The sequence below is a fragment of the Salvelinus fontinalis genome, chromosome 4 (assembly GCF_029448725.1).
Source record: "Salvelinus fontinalis isolate EN_2023a chromosome 4, ASM2944872v1, whole genome shotgun sequence".
NCBI classification, from domain to species: domain Eukaryota; kingdom Metazoa; phylum Chordata; class Actinopteri; order Salmoniformes; family Salmonidae; genus Salvelinus; species Salvelinus fontinalis.
The window spans coordinates 9,060,722-9,081,269 of NC_074668.1; the positions used below are offsets into that span (position 1 = coordinate 9,060,722).

The 20,548-nt window shown below is 44.5% G+C and overlaps 1 protein-coding gene across 1 annotated transcript in view; it reads left to right on the forward strand.

Moving 5' to 3' along the window:
* Positions 1-20,548, forward strand: part of LOC129853047 (pikachurin) — a 41,093-nt gene that overhangs the window by 5,576 nt on the left and 14,969 nt on the right. Inside the window, exons 2-13 of the mRNA XM_055918696.1 lie at positions 283-392; positions 5,046-5,132; positions 6,417-6,443; positions 8,770-8,887; positions 9,903-10,038; positions 12,420-12,586; positions 15,619-15,734; positions 16,578-16,998; positions 18,488-18,588; positions 18,686-18,786; positions 19,037-19,181; positions 19,581-19,770. Of these exons, the coding sequence (XP_055774671.1) occupies positions 283-392; positions 5,046-5,132; positions 6,417-6,443; positions 8,770-8,887; positions 9,903-10,038; positions 12,420-12,586; positions 15,619-15,734; positions 16,578-16,998; positions 18,488-18,588; positions 18,686-18,786; positions 19,037-19,181; positions 19,581-19,770 (1,719 nt within the window). The remainder of the gene's footprint in view (positions 1-282; positions 393-5,045; positions 5,133-6,416; positions 6,444-8,769; positions 8,888-9,902; positions 10,039-12,419; positions 12,587-15,618; positions 15,735-16,577; positions 16,999-18,487; positions 18,589-18,685; positions 18,787-19,036; positions 19,182-19,580; positions 19,771-20,548) is intronic.

Consider the following 20,548-nt stretch of genomic DNA (forward strand, 5'->3'; position numbering starts at 1 on the left):
CTGAAAAGTCTGGTAGTCTGCAGATGCGTAGTCATGTCAAATATTAGCAGTGTACCTGTTGCGGCAGTCAAACACATCATTTTTATAACAGCATGTGTGTGTTCTGACTCTCAAACTCATTCACAGAGGGGCAGTATTTGTACTGTATTTATAAATACATATTGGTTGTAGATCCCTCTTACTTGTTGCTTCTTGGATTGTGATTGACCTGTAACCTGTAATGAGTCCCACTGCCTTTTCACTTTGAACCATTGTGATGACATCATTTCCTGGCCCATACAGAGCGCCTCAGCCCTCCATTGGACATCCAGTTGGAGATGGTGAACTGCACGGCCGTCAGTGTGCGATGGAAGATGCCGCGGCGTCATGTTAGCACCATCACAGGCTACAAGGTAACAATTGGCTTACATACACCAACACAGTGGTCACGTTTCAGGCCGACCACTTTGCAGTCGTCTGTCACATCTCACAGTGCCTGGTTTAACATATCAGCCGAGCACATCATATGATATTGCAATCTGATACCCGCATCAAATCGACGGCAATGTAGTGGGTCTGGAACGTGACCATGCACAGTACATGGAACGTGGTGTGCAGTTCACTACCCATAACAGATGGATGTTTTCAAGCAGACTTATTTGTTTAATGTTACATGACATGAGGTCAAGCTGTTTCTATCTGCAACTGTGTGAATGGAAGCATCCCAAATGGCGTCCTATTCCCTTTATAGTGCACTACTTTGGACCAGAGCTCTATTCCCTTTATAGTGCACTACTTTGGACCAGAGCCCTATTCCCTTTATAGTGCACTACTTTGGACCAGAGCCCTATTCCCTTTATAGTGCACTACTTTGGACCAGAGCCCTATTCCCTTTATAGTGCACTACTTTGGACCAGAGCCCTATTCCCTTTATAGTGCACTACTTTGAACCAGAGCTCTATTCCCTTTATAGTGCACTACTTTGGACCAGAGCCCTATTCCCTTTATAGTGCACTACTTTGGACCAGAGCCCTATTCCCTTTATAGTGCACTACTTTGGACCAGAGCCCTCTGGGCCCTGGTCAAAAGTAGGGCTGGGAATTGCCCGGGACCTCACGATACTTAGGTACCGATACGATATGTATTGCGATTCTCATGATTCTATACGATGTTCCAAACATATTGCTCACTATATGTCCCGGGAAAAGGCAGTTAACCAACTGTTCCCCCGGGCGCCGAAAACGTGGATGTCGATTAAGGCAGCCCCCCGCACCTCTCTGATTCAGAGGGGTTGGGTTAAATGCGGAAGACACATTTCAGTTGAAGGCATTCAGCTGTACAACTGACTAGGTATCCCCCTTTCCATAATAAGCACGGTGGTGCAAGTCTGCTGCAGAGAGAACATGAGAACATGAGTTTTGATTAGTCATGGAGAAGTCATGGAAATAAAAGACATATTGGCCCACTATTGAAGATGGAAAACATGCTACAGGATCAAAAATATAGTTTAGGTGTAGGTACAGCCTACTAGCACTTGCTAACGCTACCTAGCAAAAAATATATATATACAGGGCCTTTGGGAAAGTCATCAGACCCCTTAACTTTTTATTATTCTAAAATTGATTAAATAAATAAAAATTCCTCAGCAATCTACACACAATACCCCATAATGACAAAGCAAAAACAAGTTTTGAGAAATTTTATAAAATTGACAAAAAAATAAATAATAATAAGTATTTAGACCCTGAGACTCAAATTGAGCTCAGGTACATCCTGTTTCCATTGATCATACTTGAGATTTTTCTACAACTTGATTGGAGTCCACCTGTGATAAATTCTATTGATTGGACATGATTTGTAAAGGCACACACCTATCTATATAAGGACCCACAGTTGGCAGTGTATGTCAGAGCAAAAACCAAGCCGTGAGGTCAAAGGAATTGTCTGTAGAGCTCCGAGAGAGGATTCTTTTGAGGCACAGATCTGGGGAAGGGTACCAAAAACATGTCTGCAGCATTGAAGTCCCCAAGAACACAGTGGCATAAGTTTGGAACAACCAAGTCTCATCCTAGAGCTGGCCGCCCGGGCAAACTGAGCAATCAGGGGAGAAGGGCCTTGGTCAGGGAGGTGACCAAGAACCCGATGGTCACTCTGACAGAGCTCTAGAGGTCCTCTGTGGAGATGGGAGACTCTTCCAGAAGGACAACCATCTCAGCAGCACTCCACCAATCAGGCCTTTATGGTTGAGAAGCCAGACGGAACACACTTCCCAGTAAAAGGCCCATGACAGTCCGCTTGGAGTTTGCCAAGAGGCACCCAAAGACTCTCAGACCATGAGAAACAATATTGTCTGGTCTGATGAAACAAAGATTGAACTCTTTGTCCTGAATGCCAAGCGTCACGTCTGGAGGTAACCTGGCACCATCCCTACAGTGAAGCATGGTGGTGGCAGCATCATGCTGTGGGGTGTTTTTCAGTGGCAGGGACTGGTAGCTAGTCAGGGTCGAGGCAAAGATGAACGGAGCAAAGTACAGAGAGATCCTTGATGAAAACCTACTCCAGAGCACTCAGGACCTCAGACTGGGGTGAAGGTTCACCTTCCAACAGGACAATGACCCTAAACACACAGCCAAGACAATGCAGGAGAGGCTTCGGCACAAGTCTCTGAATGTCCTTGAGTGGCCCAGCCAGGGCCTGTACACTAACATGATAGAACATCTCTGGAGAGACCTGAAAATAGCTGTGCAGCAACGCTCCCCATCCAACCTGACAGAGCTTGGGAGGATCTGCAGAGAAGAATGGGAGAAACTCCCCAAATACAGGTCTGTCAAGCTTGTAGCGTCATACCCAAGAAGACTCAAGGCTGTAATCGCTGCCAAATGTGCTTCAACAAAGTACGAGTAAAGGGTCTGAATTTTTATGTAAATGTCATTTTTCAGGTTTTTATAAATTAGCAAACATTTCTTAAAACCTGTTTTTGCTTTGTCATTATGGGGTATTGTGTGTAGATTGATGAGGGAAAAAAACGATTTAATCCATTTTAGAATAAAGCTGTAACGTAACAAAATGTGGAAAAATTCAAGGGGTTTGAATACTTTCCGAATTAACTGTACATATACTGAACAAAAATATAAACCAACATGCAACAATTTCAAAGATTTTACTGAGTTAAAGTTCATATAAGGGATTCAGTCAATTAAAATAAATTCATTAGGCCCGAATCTATGGATCTGTGTGTTCAGTGTGTATATATAATTTTTTACAAATCAACACTTAACATTGCGATATGTAACTGTATCGATGTTTCCCCTCATCACTACTCAAAGTAGTACACTAAGTAGGGAATAGTGTGCCATTTGGGACACACAGTGTTTTCTTATTTGACAGCAGTCTGATGACCTTGTGGTGAACGTCAGCTAAGGCCTCATTACCATCGTGGATCAAGAAGCATTGATGCTCCTGTTTCTCCTCTCAAACTGACATAAAGAGAAGAGAGGATACTGTTTCTGCTCCTCATTCACATAAAGAGAAGAGAGGATACTATTTCTGCTTTTCATTCACATAAAGAGAGGACAGGATTATATTTCTGCTTCTCATTCAAAGAGAAGACAGGATTATATTTCTGCTTCTCATTCACATAAAGAGAAGACAGGATTATATTTCTGCTCCTCATTCACATAAAGAGAAGACAGGATTATATTTCTGCTCCTCATTCACATAAAGAGAGGACAGGATTATATTTCTGCTCCTCATTCAAAGAGAAGACAGGATTATATTTCTGCTTCTCATTCACATAAAGAGAGGACAGGATTATATTTCTGCTCCTCATTCACATAAAGAGAAGAGAGGATACTATTTCTGCTCCTCATTCACATAAAGAGAAGACAGGATTATATTTCTGCTTCTCATTCAAAGAGAAGAGAGGATTATATTTCTGCTTCTCATTCACATAAAGAGAAGACAGGATTATATTTCTGTTCCTCATTCACATAAAGAGAGGACAGGATTATATTTCTGCTTCTCATTCACATAATGAGAGGACAGGATTATATTTCTGCTCCTCATTCACACAAAGCGAGTACAGGATTATATTTCTGCTTCTCATTCACATAACGAGAAGACAGGATTATATTTCTGCTTCTCATTCACAGAAAGAGAGGACAGGATTATATTTCTGCTTCTCATTCACATAAAGAGAGGACAGGATTATATTTCTGCTTCTCATTCACATAAAGAGAAGACAGGATTATATTTCTGCTCCTCATTCACATAAAGAGAAGACAGGATTATATTTCTGCTTCTCATTCACAGAAAGAGAGGACAGGATTATATTTCTGCTTCTCATTCACATAAAGAGAGGACAGGATTATATTTCTGCTCCTCATTCACATAAAGAGAGGACAGGATTATATTTCTGCTCCTCATTCACATAAAGAGAAGACAGGATTATATTTCTGCTTCTCATTCACATAAAGAGAGGACAGGATTATATTTCTGCTCCTCATTCACATAAAGAGAGGACAGGATTATATTTCTGCTCCTCATTCACATAAAGAGAGGACAGGATTATATTTCTGCTTCTCATTCACATAAAGAGAGGACAGGATTATATTTCTGCTCCTCATTCACATAACGGGAAGCTTATTGTACTGGACCCAGTACAATAAGAAACATGTACACACACACAAACAAACACACACACACACAAACAAACACACACACACAAGCACATGGACACACACACCTGCATACATACCATTCATGTGCACACACACACACACACACACACACACACACACACACACACACACACACACACACACACACACACACACACACACACACACACACACACACACACACACACACACACACACACACACACCCTCTGCCATACACTATCCCACTTACCATTCTCTCCACTTCACAGAAGGGCACTTCACCTTGTTGCCACCTTGTACATTTTCTAAGCCTGACAATAGTATACTGCACAATCTTGAACCCAGGCTGTGTGTGTGTGCGTGTGTGTGTGTGTGTGCGTTCGTGTGTATGTGTGTGTTTGTCAGGTGTTCTACACAGAGATGAGGAACAGTCGGCCAGTGAGTACTGCCGTGACGCTGGAGGTGCCTCTCAGTCTGGACATGCTGACCACCGTAAGTAACGTGTCCTCACCTCAGAGTGATGGCAGTGATACTGTTAGCTGTATATGTATGGACGTGACCTTACAGTAACCATAACAGTATGCATGTGTCCTTACAGTAACAGTATGGATGTGTCCTTACAGTAACCATACCAGTATGGCTGTGTCCTTACAGTAACAGTATGGATGTGTCCCTACAGTAACCTTAACAGTATGGACGTGTCCTTACAGTAACCTTAACGGTATGGACTTGTCCTTACAGTAACCTTAACGGTATGGACATACCCTTACAGTAACCATAACAGTATGGACATGTCCTTACAGTAACCATAACAGTATGGACGTGTCCTTACAGTAACAGTATGGTGGATGTGTCCTTACAGTAACTCTAACAGTATGGATGTGTCCTTACAGTAACCATAACAGTATTCCCGTGTCCTTACAGTAACCTTAACGGTATGGACTTGTCCTTACAGTAACCTTAACGGTATGGACATGTCCTTACAGTAACCATAACAGTATGGACGTGTCCTTACAGTAACAGTATGGTGGACGTGTCCTTACAGTAACAGTATGGACGTGTCCTTACAGTAACAGTATGGTGGACGTGTCCTTACAGTAACAGTATGGACGTGTCCTTACAGTAACAGTATGGTGGACGTGTCCTTACAGTGACCTTAATGGTATGGACGTGTCCTTACAGTAACAGTATGGATGTGTCCTTACAGTAACTCTAACAGTATGGATGTGTCCTTACAGTAACAGTATGGTGGACATGTCCTTACAGTAACAGTATGGATGTGTCCTTACAGTAACTCTAACAGTATGGATGTGTCCTTACAGTAACTTTAACCGTATGGACGTGTCCTTACAGTAACAGTATGGTGGACGTGTCCTTACAGTGACCTTAATGGTATGGACGTGTCCTTACAGTAACAGTATGGTGGACGTGTCCTTACAGTAACAGTATGGTGGACGTGTCCTTACAGTGACCTTAATGGTATGGAAGTGGCCTTACAGTAACAGTATGGTGGACGTGTCCTTACAGTAACAGTATGGATGTGTCCTTACAGTAACTCTAACAGTATGGACGTGTCCTTACAGTAATTGAACAAATAAATGGGTGATAGAAGTAGATGATTAGGCATCTGGTGGAAATCTTTTAAAAGTATACGTTTTTTTTATCCGTTTTGAGTAGGTCACATAATGTTTCTTGGAAAACAAATAGTTGACTGTTTTATCCTACTTAATCCAACATAATTACTTATTTATTATGTTGGCTCTTATTCTCTCTTAGGGGCAATTGGATGGACAAGCAAGTTTTGTAAGTATTATTCAGACAGAACTGTGCTACTTGTGCCAAACATATTTGAGTGTAAAACTTTAAAGTTACATAATTGTTGTCTAATGTAATCTTATCCACAGCCTTTGTATGTACAGTACCAGTAAAAAGTTTGGACACACATACTCATTCAAGTGTTTTTCTTTTTAATTTTGACTATTTTCTACATTGTAGAATAATAGTGAAGACATCAAAACTATGAAATAACAAAAATGGAATCATGTAACCAAAAAAGTGTTGAACAAATCAAAATATATTTATATTTGAGATTCTTCAAAGTAGCAACCCTTTGCCTTGATGACAGCTTTGCACACTCTTGGCATTCTCTCAACCAGCTTCATGAGGTAGTCACCTGGAATGGATTTCAATTAACAGGTGTGCCTTGTTAATTTGTGAAATTTCTTTCCTTAATGCATTTGATCCAATCAGTTGCGTTATGATAAGGTAGGGTTGGTATACAGAAGATAGTCCTATTTGGTAAGAGACCAAGTACATATTATGGCAAGAACAGCTCAAATAAGCAAAGAGAAACTACAGTCCATCATTACTTTAAAACATGAAGGTCAGTCAATCTGGGATATTTCAATAACTTTTAAAGTTTCTTCAAATGCAGTCGCAAAAACCATCAAGCGTTATGATGAAACTGGCTCTAATGAGGACCGCCACAGGAAAGGAAGACCCAGAGTTACCTCTGTTGCAGAGGATAAGTTCATTAGAGTTACCAGCCTCAGAAATTGCAGTCCAAATAAATGCTTCACAGAGTTCAAGTAACAGACACATCTCAACATCAACTGTTCAGAGGAGACTGCATGAATCAGGCCTTCATGGTCAAATTACTGCAAAGAAACCACTACTAAAGGACCCCAATAATAAGAAGAGACTTGCTTGGGCCAAGAAGCACGAGCAATGGACATTGGAAATCTGTCCTTTGGTTTGATGATTCCAAATTGGAGATTTTTTGTTCCAACTGCCGTGTCTTTGTGAGACGCAGAGTAGGTGAACGGATGATCTCCGAATGTGTGGTTCCCACCGTGAAGCATGGAGGAGGAGGTGTGATGGTGCTTTGCTGGTGACACTGTCAGTGATTTATTTAGAATTCAAGGCAGACTTAACCAGCATGGCTACCACAGCATTCTGCAGCGATACGCCATCCCATCTGGTTTGCGCTTAGTGGGACTATAATTTGTTTTTCAATAGGACAATGACCCAACATACCTCCAGGCTGTGTAAGGGCTATTTGACCAAGAAGGAGAGTGATGTAGTGCTGCATCAGATGACCTGGCCTCCACAATCACCCGACCTCAACCCAACTGAGATGGTTTGGGATGAGTTGGACCACAGAGTAAAGGAAAAGAAGCCAATAAGTACTAAGCATATGTGGGAACTCCTTCAAGACTGTTGGAAAAGCATTCCAGGTGAAGCTGGTTGACAGAATGCTAAGAGTGTCAAATGGAATGACGCTGGAGAGACAAAGCAGGTATGGGGAGTAAAACATTTAATAAATAACGGACATGGAACAAGACAGGAACAGCGTCAGCAAACTAATACTAAAGACAAAAACAATACAATGCAACAGCGGGGAACAGAGCTGGGGAACTGACAAATATAGGGGAGGAAATAAACAGGTGATAAGTGAGTCCAGGTGAGTCCAATATTGCTGATGCTCATGACGAGGGAAGGCAGGTGTGCGTAATTGATGGAAGGAGTGCGTGATGCAGGGCAGCGTGGCACCCTCAAGCACCAGGGAAGAGAGAAGAGCGGGAGCAAAGGTGACAGTACCCCCCCCTTCTTGGGGCGCCACCCGGCGTCCCACCTGGGCGAACCGGCCGAGACATGGGCGCTGGGCAAGCCGGTTGGGGCGTGGGAGCCCAACAAACCGACAGGAGCTTGAGAGCCTGGCGAGTCGGCTGAGGCATGGAAGCCAGACAATCCGGCTGAGGCAAGAGGTCTGTCAATCCCGCTGCAGCGAGGGAGGCGGGATGCAGGGCAACCTGACGCCCTCGAGCGCCAGAGGGGGGTGGGGGAGCGGGAGCAGACGTGACAAAGAGTATGCATTCTACTTTGAAGAATCTAAAATATATCTTTATTTGTTTAACACTTTTTTAGTTACTAAATGATTCCATATGTGTTATTTCATAGTTTTCATGTCTTAACTATTATTCTACAATGTAGAAAATAGCAAAAATAAAGATAACCCTTGAATGAGTAGGTGTGTCCAAACTTTTGACTGGTGCTGTATGTGAATGGAAGTTTCAGAGCAGACAAGCTTACTATGCACTCTCTCACTCTCTCTCACCCTTTCTCCTAGGATGTGGACATTGGTAACCTTAAAGTTGCCACCCAGTACAGAGTTAGTGTTGGTGCATATGGATGGGCAGGCGAGGGCCGACCTAGCATGCCCAGGGACATCAGCACTTCTTTACAAGGTAATCAAGGGTGACAGCAGAGGTGACAGCAAAGGTGACCACAATACTGTGCTGTATTTTTATATTTTTTATTTTTACTCTACAAGCTAGACCTGTCTAAGGTGTGCTGTCACTGCTTATCCATATATTTTATACTTATATATTCTTATCCCATTCCTTTACTAGATTGTGTGTATTAGGTTTTGTTGCGGAATTGTTAGATATGACCTGTTAGATACTGCTACACTGTCAGATCTAGAAGCATAAGCATTTCACTACACTCACAATAACATCTGCTAACCATGTGTATGTGGCCAATAACATCTGCTAACCATGTGTATGTGGCCAATAACATCTGCTAACCATGTGTATGTGGCCAATAACATCTGCTAACCGTGTGTATGTGGCCAATAACATCTGCTAACCATGTGTATGTGGCCAATAACATCTGCTAACCATGTGTATGTGGCCAATAAAATGTAATTTGATTTGATGTGTATGTTAATGCAGTGGTTCCCAAACGTGGGGTCTGAAAGTCAAATGAGGTCCCTTGAGAAAATCTGTAATCTTATCAAACAAATTAAGATTCGTTTTTTTAGAACAATACCTTTCAGTGTCAACTAAGAAGCTTTTACTCCTTCTACATTATTGTGTGTAAGGATAACCAGCGGGACCTAACATTTTGTGAATAATGAACACACAGCGGTAATTAAGGAATATACATTTTCCAAGTTGGATCCCCTGAATTTTCGAGTGTCAACTTTTTAGTGGTGTGCAGAAAAAGTACAAGAAACCCTGTGTTAATGTCATGTATGGTATGCAGTATGTGGTGGTATATTAATATCCTGTATGGTATACAGTATGTTGTGGTATATTAATTTTCTTCCTGTTGTCATGTTGTTGTTTATTGTTTCCTTCCTTGTAATTCCCCCTCTAGGATGAATTTATTTGACTTTGTAAATCGAGCATGATCTTACATTGAGTTCAGCGGGACATTTAAATGTCACATGACAGGGTTGTTATTTCCCATCCGCAGAGATGTGTATGCCTCCGTCCCCTCCCACTCAGCCCACTGTCGTGGCCGTATCGGACACAGAGCTTGCGTTGTCGTGGACACAGGGTGAGAGTGAGGGAAGTGCACCAGTTCTACACTTTCTTGTTGCTTACATCAGGTACGTTCATACAGTGACTATTTAGCTTACGCTAGCGGTAAACACTTCTAGTCAGTCTTCTACTTTTTTCTTTAACCTTTATTTAACCAGGTAAGCTAGTTGAGAATAAGTTCTCATTTACAACTGCGATCTGACTAAGATAAAGCAAAGCAGTGCGACAGAAACAACAACACAGAGTTACATGGAATAAACAAGCGTACAGTCAACACAATAGAAAAAAAAGAAAGTCTATATACAGTGTGTGCACATGGCATGAGGAGGTATGGCAATAAATAGGCCATAGTAGCAAAGTAATTACAATTTAGCAGATTAACACTGGAGTGATAGATGAGCAGATGATGATGAGCAGATGATGTTGTGTAAGTAGTGATACTGGTGTGCAAAAGAGCAACAAAGTAAATAAAAACAATATGGGGATAAGGTAGGTAGATTGGGTGGGCTTTTTACTGATGGACTATGTACAGCTGCAGCGATCGGTTAGCTGCTCAGATAGCTGATGTTTAAAGTTAGTTTGGGAAATGTAAGTCTCCAGCTTCAGCGATTTTTGTAATTCAGTCACTGGCAGCAGAGAACTGGAAGGAAAGGCGGCCAAAGAGGTGTTGGCTTTGGGGATGACCAGTGAGATATATATGCTGGAGCGCGTTCTACGGGTGGGTGTTGTTATCGTGACCAATGAGCTGAGGTAAGGCGGAGCTTTACCTAGCATAGACTTGTAGATGACCTGGAGCCATTGGGTCTGGCGACGAATATGTAGCGAGGGCCAGCCGACTAGAGCATACAGGTCGCAGTGGGTGGGTGGTATAAGGGGCTTTTGTGACAAACGGAGGGCACTGTGATAGACTGCATCCAGTTTGCTGAGTAGAGTATTGGAAGCTATTTTGTAGATGACATCGCCGAAGTCGAGTATCGGTAGGATAGTCAGTTTTACGAGGGTAAGTTTGGGTAAGTCTAGATTTGATTTTGGATTGGAGATGTTTGATATGAGTCTGGAAGGAGAGTTTACAGTCTAGCCAGACACCTAGGTATTTGTAGTTGTCCACGTATTCTAGGTCAGAACCGTCCAGAGTAGTGATGCTAGTCGGGCGGGTGGGTGCGGGCAGCGAACGGTTGAAAAGCATGCATTTGGTTTTGCTAGCGTTTAAGAGCAGTTGGAGGCCACGGAAGGAGTGATTAGGGGAGGGTTCCATTGCGCACTAGCGACTCCTGTGGTGGGTCAGGCGCAGTGCACGCTGACACGGTCGCCAGGTGTACTGTGTTTTCCTGTGACACATTGGTGCGGCTGTCTTCTGGGGTTAAGTGGGCATTGTGTCAAGAAGCAGTGCGGCTTAGCTGGGTTGTGTTTTGGAGGACGCGCAGCTCTCGACCTTCGCCTCTCCTGACTCCGTAGGGGAGTTGCAGCGATGGAACAAGACTGTAACTCCTACCAATTGGATACCATGAAATTGGGGAGAAAAATAAGAAAGAAATGAAAAGCCCTCTGAAGGCAGTAATGTTTTTATACCTTTTTGCAGATTTGTTCCACTCTAGAATTCATGTTTCAGTTTGATTTCTCAACTCTACCAAACCACAGTGGTTCTATTTGAACAGCCGTTTTCTTCACACAGTCCATTTAAAATGAGAAGTATTGATTTAAAAAATAACATTGACTTGAGGAAAGCGAGATGGACAGTATTAAAAGTACCAGCTGTACATGTTCAACTCTGATCACCTCACCCTGCCAAGCTTCTGACAAGACAATTGTCTGATTTGTAATATCCTCATGTTCCCAGCCAATAGAGCAAGATACTGTTTCACGCCTGCTAGAACAAGCAGGTACTTGGATTTGGGTTGATCCGTTGCCCGATTCTGATATCAAATGGCAACTTTGAAAAAAGGTAGAAACGGTTGTTTAAATGGAGCTACATCAATATACGTATCTCTTCTATTTTTAGACCACAGCATATTTTCAATTTCATATGAACATTTGCTGAAAACACTATGCCGGTGTTGCCTGCCAATCATTTGAGAATGAGTTGTGTTTCTGTGCTAAGACGATCTGTGTTAAGACTCAACTTTGACCTGTGAACCGTGTGGGACTGGAAGTGTGCAGGACAGGTGTGCAGTGCGTGGTGAGAACCCTGTAAGATAACCTGGAAGTTATGCAGTCAGTGGCCCTCTAGTTAAGTAGAGCATGAAGCTGGAGAAACACGCCCGTTAACAAGGTGCAGACTAACACAGACCATGAATTAAGTTGCACACTCCATATTCCTCCCAGTTTAAAAAAATAAATAAATGCATTATTTCACGAGATATTATTTTTTTCTCTCAATGTTTTATATTCTGAATAGTGTTTTAGTCAGTGCACCAGTGTAATTCCTATATGAATGGTCTCCTCTATACAGGCCTGAGATGGACACAGAGTGGACCTACATCAGGGAGCCCATTGAAGCCAACTCCATGGTACTGAAAGGGTTAAGCCCCGACACGGAGTACCAGTTTGTGGTCCGAGCCGCCAACGTCCATGGAGTGAGCCCTCCCAGCGCCATCAACAACCCCATCCGCACCCCTGGTAACTGCCCCGCCACTGTGTGTGTGTGTGCGTGTGCGCGTGTGCGTGCGTGCGTGTGCGCGCACGGAGAGAGAGGTGTGCATGCATAGAGAGCGTATGTGTTTTCTGTCCATTTCTTTAAGTCTATGGAGATAAAGCGATAGACTTAGACCGGGTACAGAGAATTGTATTTTCCTATTGTTATAATGTAAATTACAATTGGTGTGGTGCGGGGGGAAGGGAGGTTTATGGGCTGATTGATATTGACATGAGAGAGAAAGAGTCTGTGTCACAAATGGCACACTATTCCCTACATAGTGCACTACTTTTGACAGATCCCTATGGGCCCTGGTCAAATGTAGTGCACTATATAGAGAATAGGATGCCATTTAGGAGGCTGCCAGAGATAACCCCGAGGCTCCGGATCAGTACTGTCTTTATATGGGAGAGAGGGGCCATGGTAGACTGGCAGTCTATGGGCAAACATTAGCAAGTAAGCTTTACTCTGGTGTGTGTGTGCGTGTGCAAGTATGGAAGTGTGTTTTTTGTTTGTTTGCACACACACTGTATTAGGTAAACATAAGGCTATACATACAGGTTGGAGGTAAGACTCCCAAATAGGTACCGGAGACAAGTTTAACCCTTTATAGAACAGAGAGAGGTTCCTGATGCCATGTTGTGAGGAGGACTGTGGGGCCTGTTGTCCTGTCAATCCAACTCCTAGAGCCATGTGGGTGGACGGCTGGCGCGCCGACACATGGTGGCAATCACAGGGTTAAACTGGACTGAATGAAGCATCTTCAGAGAGGCTGTCCCATCACACTGCGTCACAAGCCTGCCCCCCCTCACAGGGCGAAAATCGGGTTACGCCCTGGCCTCATCAGACAGGATTAAGAGCGGGGGGATGGGGGAGGTTTGCCCCCCGCGGGGAAGGGCGGGTTTGTACAGGACTTGACTAGCACCCATATCTCCAAATTACCTCCCTGCATGACCAAAAACATGGGGCACGTGAGGGGAGGGAGGCAGGGAGGGGGGCGTTACACATCCCCACTGTCTTATTTGTAGTTCCCTCCCACAAAACAAAGAATAAAGAGGGCAGGATCATTTTAATGCCACTCATCTTTACCATAACACATTGAGGACTCATTCTGTTTTCACTCTGATTGAAAAAGTTTTCTCCTTACTAAACACAACCCATTTTATTCCCACTCCTACATTATGGTCAATAGTAACCTTACCCCACTCCTACATTATGGTCAGTAGTAACCTTACCTCACTTCTATATTATGGTCAGTAGTAACCTTACCTCACTTCTACATTGTGGTCAGCAGTAACCTTACCCCACTCCTACATTATGGTCAGTAGTAACCTTACCCCACTCCTACATTGTAGTCAGTAGTAACCTTACTCCACTCCTACATTGTGGTCAGCAGTAACCTTACCTCACTCCTACATTATGGTCAGTAGTAACCTTACCCCACTCCTACATTATGGTCAGTAGTAACCTTACTACACTCCTACATTATGGTCAATAGTAACCTTACCCCACTCCTACATTATGGTCAGCAGTAACCTTACTCCACTCCTACATTATGGTCAGCAGTAACCTTACTCCACTCCTACATTATGGTCAATAGTAACCTTACCCCACTCCTACATTATGGTCAGTAGTAACCTTACTCCACTCCTACATTATGGTCAATAGTAACCTTACCCCACTCCTACATTATGGTCAGTAGTAACCTTACTCCACTCCTACATTATGGTCAATAGTAACCTTACCCCACTCCTACATTATGGTCAGCAGTAACCTTACCCCACTCCTACATTATGGTCAGTAGTAACCTTACTACACTCCTACATTATGGTCAATAGTAACCTTACCCCACTCCTACATTATGGTCAGCAGTAACCTTACTCCACTCCTACATTATGGTCAATAGTAACCTTACCCCACTCCTACATTATGGTCAGTAGTAACCTTACTCCACTCCTACATTATGGTCAGTAGTAACCTTACCTCACTCCTACATTGTGGTCAGCAGTAACCTTACCTCACTCCTACATTGTGGTCAGCAGTAACCTTACCTCACTTCTATATTATGGTCAGTAGTAACCTTACCCCACTCCTACATTATGGTCAGTAGTAACCTTACCTCACTTCTATATTATGGTCAGTAGTAACCTTACCCCACTCCTACATTATGGTCAGTAGTAACCTTACCTCACTTCTATATTATGGTCAGGAGTAACCTTACCTCACTTCTATATTATGGTCAGTAGTAACCTTACCCCACTCCTACATTATGGTCAGTAGTAACCTTACCTCACTTCTATATTATGGTCAGGAGTAACCTTACCTGACTCCTACGTTATGGTTAGGAGTAATTATTTTGAGTTTGTTCTGCACACACACACACAAACACACAGCATTAAATGTGAAATAAAACATTTAGGTTGGGGATTCTAAACATCATGGTGTTTTTGTTTCCTACTGTCTGGCCGGACTCAGCCTGGTCTCTGTCTGCATGGTCAGTCGTATATCTGGGGGACAGGTTCCAGTATGTGGTGAAACAAGCTCTCTACACTGTGACAGGTAGACCTGGGACAACTACTGTATTAGCCTGGTCCCAGATCTGTTTGTGCTATTATGTAAACTCCTTGTCATGACTTTGACACAACAGCACAATCTGATCTAGGACCAGGCTACTACTGTATATCATCAATCCCTATAAAGGGGATCATCCACCAACATCTATTAGCTAATCATCATCATCATCCTCAGTACCATGGGTTCCCTGTGTGTTTGCTGCCCACTCGACCAAGTCCCCACCATAGAGTTGGATAGAGTACTTGCCACAAGGCCTGTGTTAGCATGGGCAGCTATTTCCAACTCTATGTCCCCCCCACCTGTCCATCTGTCTGGAGAGTCAGACTAACTGTGACATTGTGACTCACTGTGCTCTTGTCATAGTCTCATGATGCTGATATTGTTACTTGTACTGTACACGGTATCGATTTAATGCTATACATAATAGTGTCCATATCCATAGGCACAGCAGAGGTTGGCAGCAGCGGCTATGGCCAGCGCTACATCACAGACGGCAAGATCAAAGATGAAGACGGATTTGACATAGACGACTCTGACTACGATGTCTTCATTGAGGAGGTGGGTCATCATGTACATCAGGGCTCTGGGGTTAAGTTTTCCTTAGGTACAGATCTAGGATCATCTTACCCTCTCTCAATCCTAACCTTAACCATTAGTGGGGGAAAGGAAAAACTGTCCCAAGATCAGTGTCTAGGAGCAAATTCACCCTAGACCGGTCACAGGGGCCCTAGAAACCCAGGAAAGCCACCCTACCAATCTTATCCTTATCGCAGTCATATCCCAATCCGGAAGCTATTCTCAGGGCAAATATTTAACAACCGTATGTTCCAGTTTCCTTTTTCAAAAAGCACTTTCAATACAGATTATCCATTGAGATTGGTTTTTGGTCCAGGAATAGGGTTCATTTGGGTCCAGGACCAGGGTTCATTTGGGTCCAGGAATAGGGTTCATTTGGGTCCAGGAACAGGGTTCATTTGAGTCCAGGAATAGGGTTCATTTGAGTCCAGGAATAGGGTTCATTTGAGTCCAGGAATAGGGTTCATTTGGGTCCAGGAATAGGGTTCATTTGAGTCCAGGAATAGCGTTCATTTGGGTCCAGAAATAGGGTTAATTTGGGTCCAGGAATAGGGTTCATTTGGGTCCAGGAATAGGGTTAATTTGGGTCCAGGAACAGGGTTCATTTGGGTCCAGGAACAGGGTTCATTTGGGTCCAGGAATAGGGTTAATTTGGGTCCAGGAATAGGGTTCATTTGGGTCCAGGAAAGCAGCTATATAAGTATAACTATACATTTGGCACACTGTTTGTTTTAGGCATGCACCCAGTCTGTCCAATAACTAATCCAGCAAACTAAACTAACCGTGGCAGTGGCGCCCCTCTTACTCCATCTTGCCGTTTCAAAGCTGAAGCCGTTCCCTGCCATTCCCAACGGTGACAACCAGAGATCCCAGCTTCGTTCCCGGTCTGGAACGCCGTCCTCTCAGCCAGGCGGGAACGTCATCTACAGGATGGGCACGGCCGCACCCAACGCCATCCTCCTCCCCTCACCCCCCTCTGACCCAGAGCTGGGCTCCCCACTTACCCCCGTCACCCCTGAGCTGATCACCATGAGCCCCACCACCGACAGCCCTTCCCCCACCACCCTGCCTCCCACCACCCCCACACCCCCCATGACCCAATGGATGGGCCCCGTGCCCAGGCTCTACGACCTAGCCTGTGAGGACACGGTGTGCCCCCCCGACAGCTTCTGCCTCAGTGACTACGACAGCGGAGGCTCCCGTTGCCACTGCAACCTGGGCCGCAGTGGTGACATCTGCTCCTACGGTGAGTCAGTCCAGGTCAGGTCAGGTCAGGGGGAGTTAACCCTGTGATGACAGGACTTGGACCTTGGATTAGGACAGGGACTTGCCAGCTTTCTTTCCCCCTGCTCCTCTTCCTCCTGCTCTTCATGCTTCTCCTCCTCCTGCTCTTCCTCTTCTTCTGCTCCTCTTACTAATGCTCTTCCTCTTCTTCTGCTCCTCTTACTCCTGCTCTTCCTCCTGCTCTTCCTCTTCTTCTGCTCCTCTTACTCCTGCTCTTCCTCTTCCTCTGCTCCTCTTACTCCTGCTCTTCCTCTTCTTCTGCTCCTCTTACTCCTGCTCTTCCTCCTGCTCTTCCTCTTCTTCTGCTCTTCTTACTCCTGCTCCTCCCCCTCCTGCTCTTCCTCCTCCTGCTCTTCCTCTTCTTCTGCTCTTCTTACTCCTGCTCCTCCTCCTCCTGCTCTTCCTCTTCTTCTGCTCTTCTTACTCCTGCTCTTCCTCCTCCTGCTCTTCCTCTTCTGCTCTTCCTCCTCCTGCTCTTCTTCTGCTCTTCCTCTTCTTCTGCTCTTCTTACTCCTGCTCTTCCTCTTCTTCTGCTCCTCTTACTCCTGCTCTTCCTCTTCTTCTGCTCTTCTTACTCCTGCTCCTCTCCCTGCTCCTCCTGCTCTTCCTCTACTTCTGCTCCTCCTGCTCCTCTTCCTGTTTTTCCTCTTCTCCTGCTTTTCCCCTCCTCCTGCTCCTCCTCTTTCTCCCCTTCCTCCTCTCCTCTTCCTGCTCCTCCTCTTTCTCCCCTTCCTCCTCTCCTCTTCCTGCTCCTCCTCAGAACTATACTCAAAGCATCTTATCTCCTGAGTCTTATAAACCCTGACAATAATTTGACTGACTTTATTGAGTGTTTTTAACCCCTCTCCTCGTGGGAGAATGGATCAACCCTGTGCAATTGGAGCGTTCTATCCTCTGTAATTGGTGGGGTGGGGGGGGGTACCCCAGAGACAGTGAATGAGTTTGGGTCTATAGACATCCTTCTGGAAGTTATCTGTGTCCTCTCTTTCTCTGAAAACGTCTCTCTAGTGGAGATAGGGTCTGTGGATAGGGTGTCTCTGGTGTAGGCCTAATTCTGTGTCATGGACATAAATTGATCACGTGGAGCACAGGGAGAAGGGGGGGGGGGGGGGGGGGGGGTCAGAGTTTTGAATATGTTTGTGTTTCACCTAAATTCAACTGGGTCGTATTAATTATTCACCAAACAGAAGACACAAACTAAAACAAGGATGGACTATACCTGAGCTTGTCCAATAACCAAAGCTCTTTTTGCTTTCCGTTGTAAAGCCTTTTGCCACGGTGTGCCCTAATGAATACCATCATGATCTTCCACCTGGTTCTGCCTTGCACTCCTACGTTTTTGAGCCCCAGTATTTGAATTCAGTTGAGTGTGTTGCATGTTCGCACTGACTTGATCAATGCCATTGTAAAACACAGTGATGAGCTGGTGTTTCCTGCTCTGTGTTTGCCAGGAGTGACGGTGCAGTTCCCAAGGTTCTATGGCCACTCCCACATGACCTTTGAACCTCTGAAGAACTCTTACCAGACATTTCAGATGACCCTTGAATTCAAGGTACAGTACCATACCACTGGTTGTGTGTCTGTGTGTGTGGTCCGTGCATGTGTGTGTGTATTTCCGTCTGTATCTGTGTGTGTGTGTTGTGTGTTAGGCAGACTCGGAGGATGGCTTGTTGCTGTACTGTGGGGAGAATGAGCATGGCCGTGGAGACTTCACCTCTCTGGCTCTTGTACGAGGCAAGCTGCATTACAGGTGTGTGACCAGTGTGGTTGTGGCGGGTTTGTCAGGGTGTAGGGTGAATTTGCCCCTTGATGCTGATCTTGTGCCAGTCTTGCTTTTCTCCCACTAATAATTAAGATTAGTATTGGGGGAGGAGAAGCTGATTCTAGATCTGTACTTAGGGGGAAATTCATCCCAGACTGTGTGACAGAGATTAGGCATGCTGTGATAGGGTCAGTGTGGTTGTGACGAGGGAGACAGACAATGTGTTGTGGTTTTGCAGGTTTAACTGTGGCACTGGGGCAGCTCAGATAGTCAGCGAGACTCGCATGGTGCCGGGACAGTGGCACACTGTCACCGTATTCAGGGACGGCATGAGTGGCTGGCTGAGAATGGACAACGATACGCCCGTTTCAGGACGCTCACAGGTGAGGGCAGAACACACCAGTGGAGCCAGCAATATTTTAGATTGGGTCGATATTTCACTGAGATAGAAGTATGATCTATAATGGTCTGTGTATCAAATGGCACCCGATTCCCTACATAGTGCACTACTTTTGACCATAGCCCGATGGGCTTCCTTATGGACTCTGGTCAAAAGTAGTGCACTATGTAGGGAATAGGGTGCCAGTCCTGGTCTGAAGTAGTACACAATATAGGGAATAGGGTGTCATTTGGGATGCACACATCCATGATTGACAGGTGATAATCCCTCTCATTAGAGAGCTTTGGTGCATCACTTTTTCTATTTCTCTCTTTATGTTTTGCCAGGATTAGCTATAGATTTGCTTGACTGTAATGGTTGACCCTCTCTTTCTCCCCCACAGGGACAGTACACCAAGATCACATTCCGAAGCCCGTTGTACGTGGGAGGGGCTCCCAGTGCCTATTGGTTGGTCAGGGCCACAGGGAGCAACCGGGGCTTTCAGGGCTGCATCCAGAGCCTGACCGTCAACAACAAGGCCACGGATCTCAGACCCTGGCCCCTAGGCAGCGCTCTGAGCGGGGCAGACATCGGTAAGGGACGGGGCCCGATCCATACACGTCTGGATGTCTAGCTAGCTTATATATCCTCTTCATTCCCAATGGTTTCTGATGTTTCTTTATGTTTTTCATTCAAGTCTTATAATCGTAGTCTTTTACCTCTAGTTTTAGTTCTAGCACTTCGAACAGAATGTCACTTTGTCCAATTACCATGAATATTCTGATGTACTGTAGTCCATCATCCCATGTCTTTGGCCATGTCTGTGGAATGAATCTGTCCCCAGGTCAGATTTGAGCTGGAGAGTTGTCTGGCTTTCTGTAGGTCAACAGTCAGACACCATATTGATTAGTGCATTTATACCGGGTGTGGAGTTGAATGGACAGTCAATGTCGATGAGAGTCGACAGAACGAGGGAGATGCACCCCTGGTTTTCACCCTGTGTCAAAGTGGTAACTCACACTGTAGCACCACATAGGTGAAATCAATGAGGTGATTCGTCCAAAGAAAGATGATATGAAATACACATCTCATCCCATAATGATGGTATGTAGAATAGGGATAGACAGCAGTGAAAAAAATAGACTTCACTTACGCTTGGCTCTTCGTCTGTGGTAGTGTCATCCACATTCCATCTATTGGTCAAGTCTGGCTGTACAAGTAAATTCATTTAGAGTTAGAGGGCAGTTAAAGGGATAGTTCATTTAGAATTAGAGGGCAGTTAAAGGGATAGTTAATTTAGAGTTAGGGGGCAGTTAAAGGGATAGTTCATTTAGAATTAGAGGGCAGTTAAAGGGATGGTTAATTTAGAGT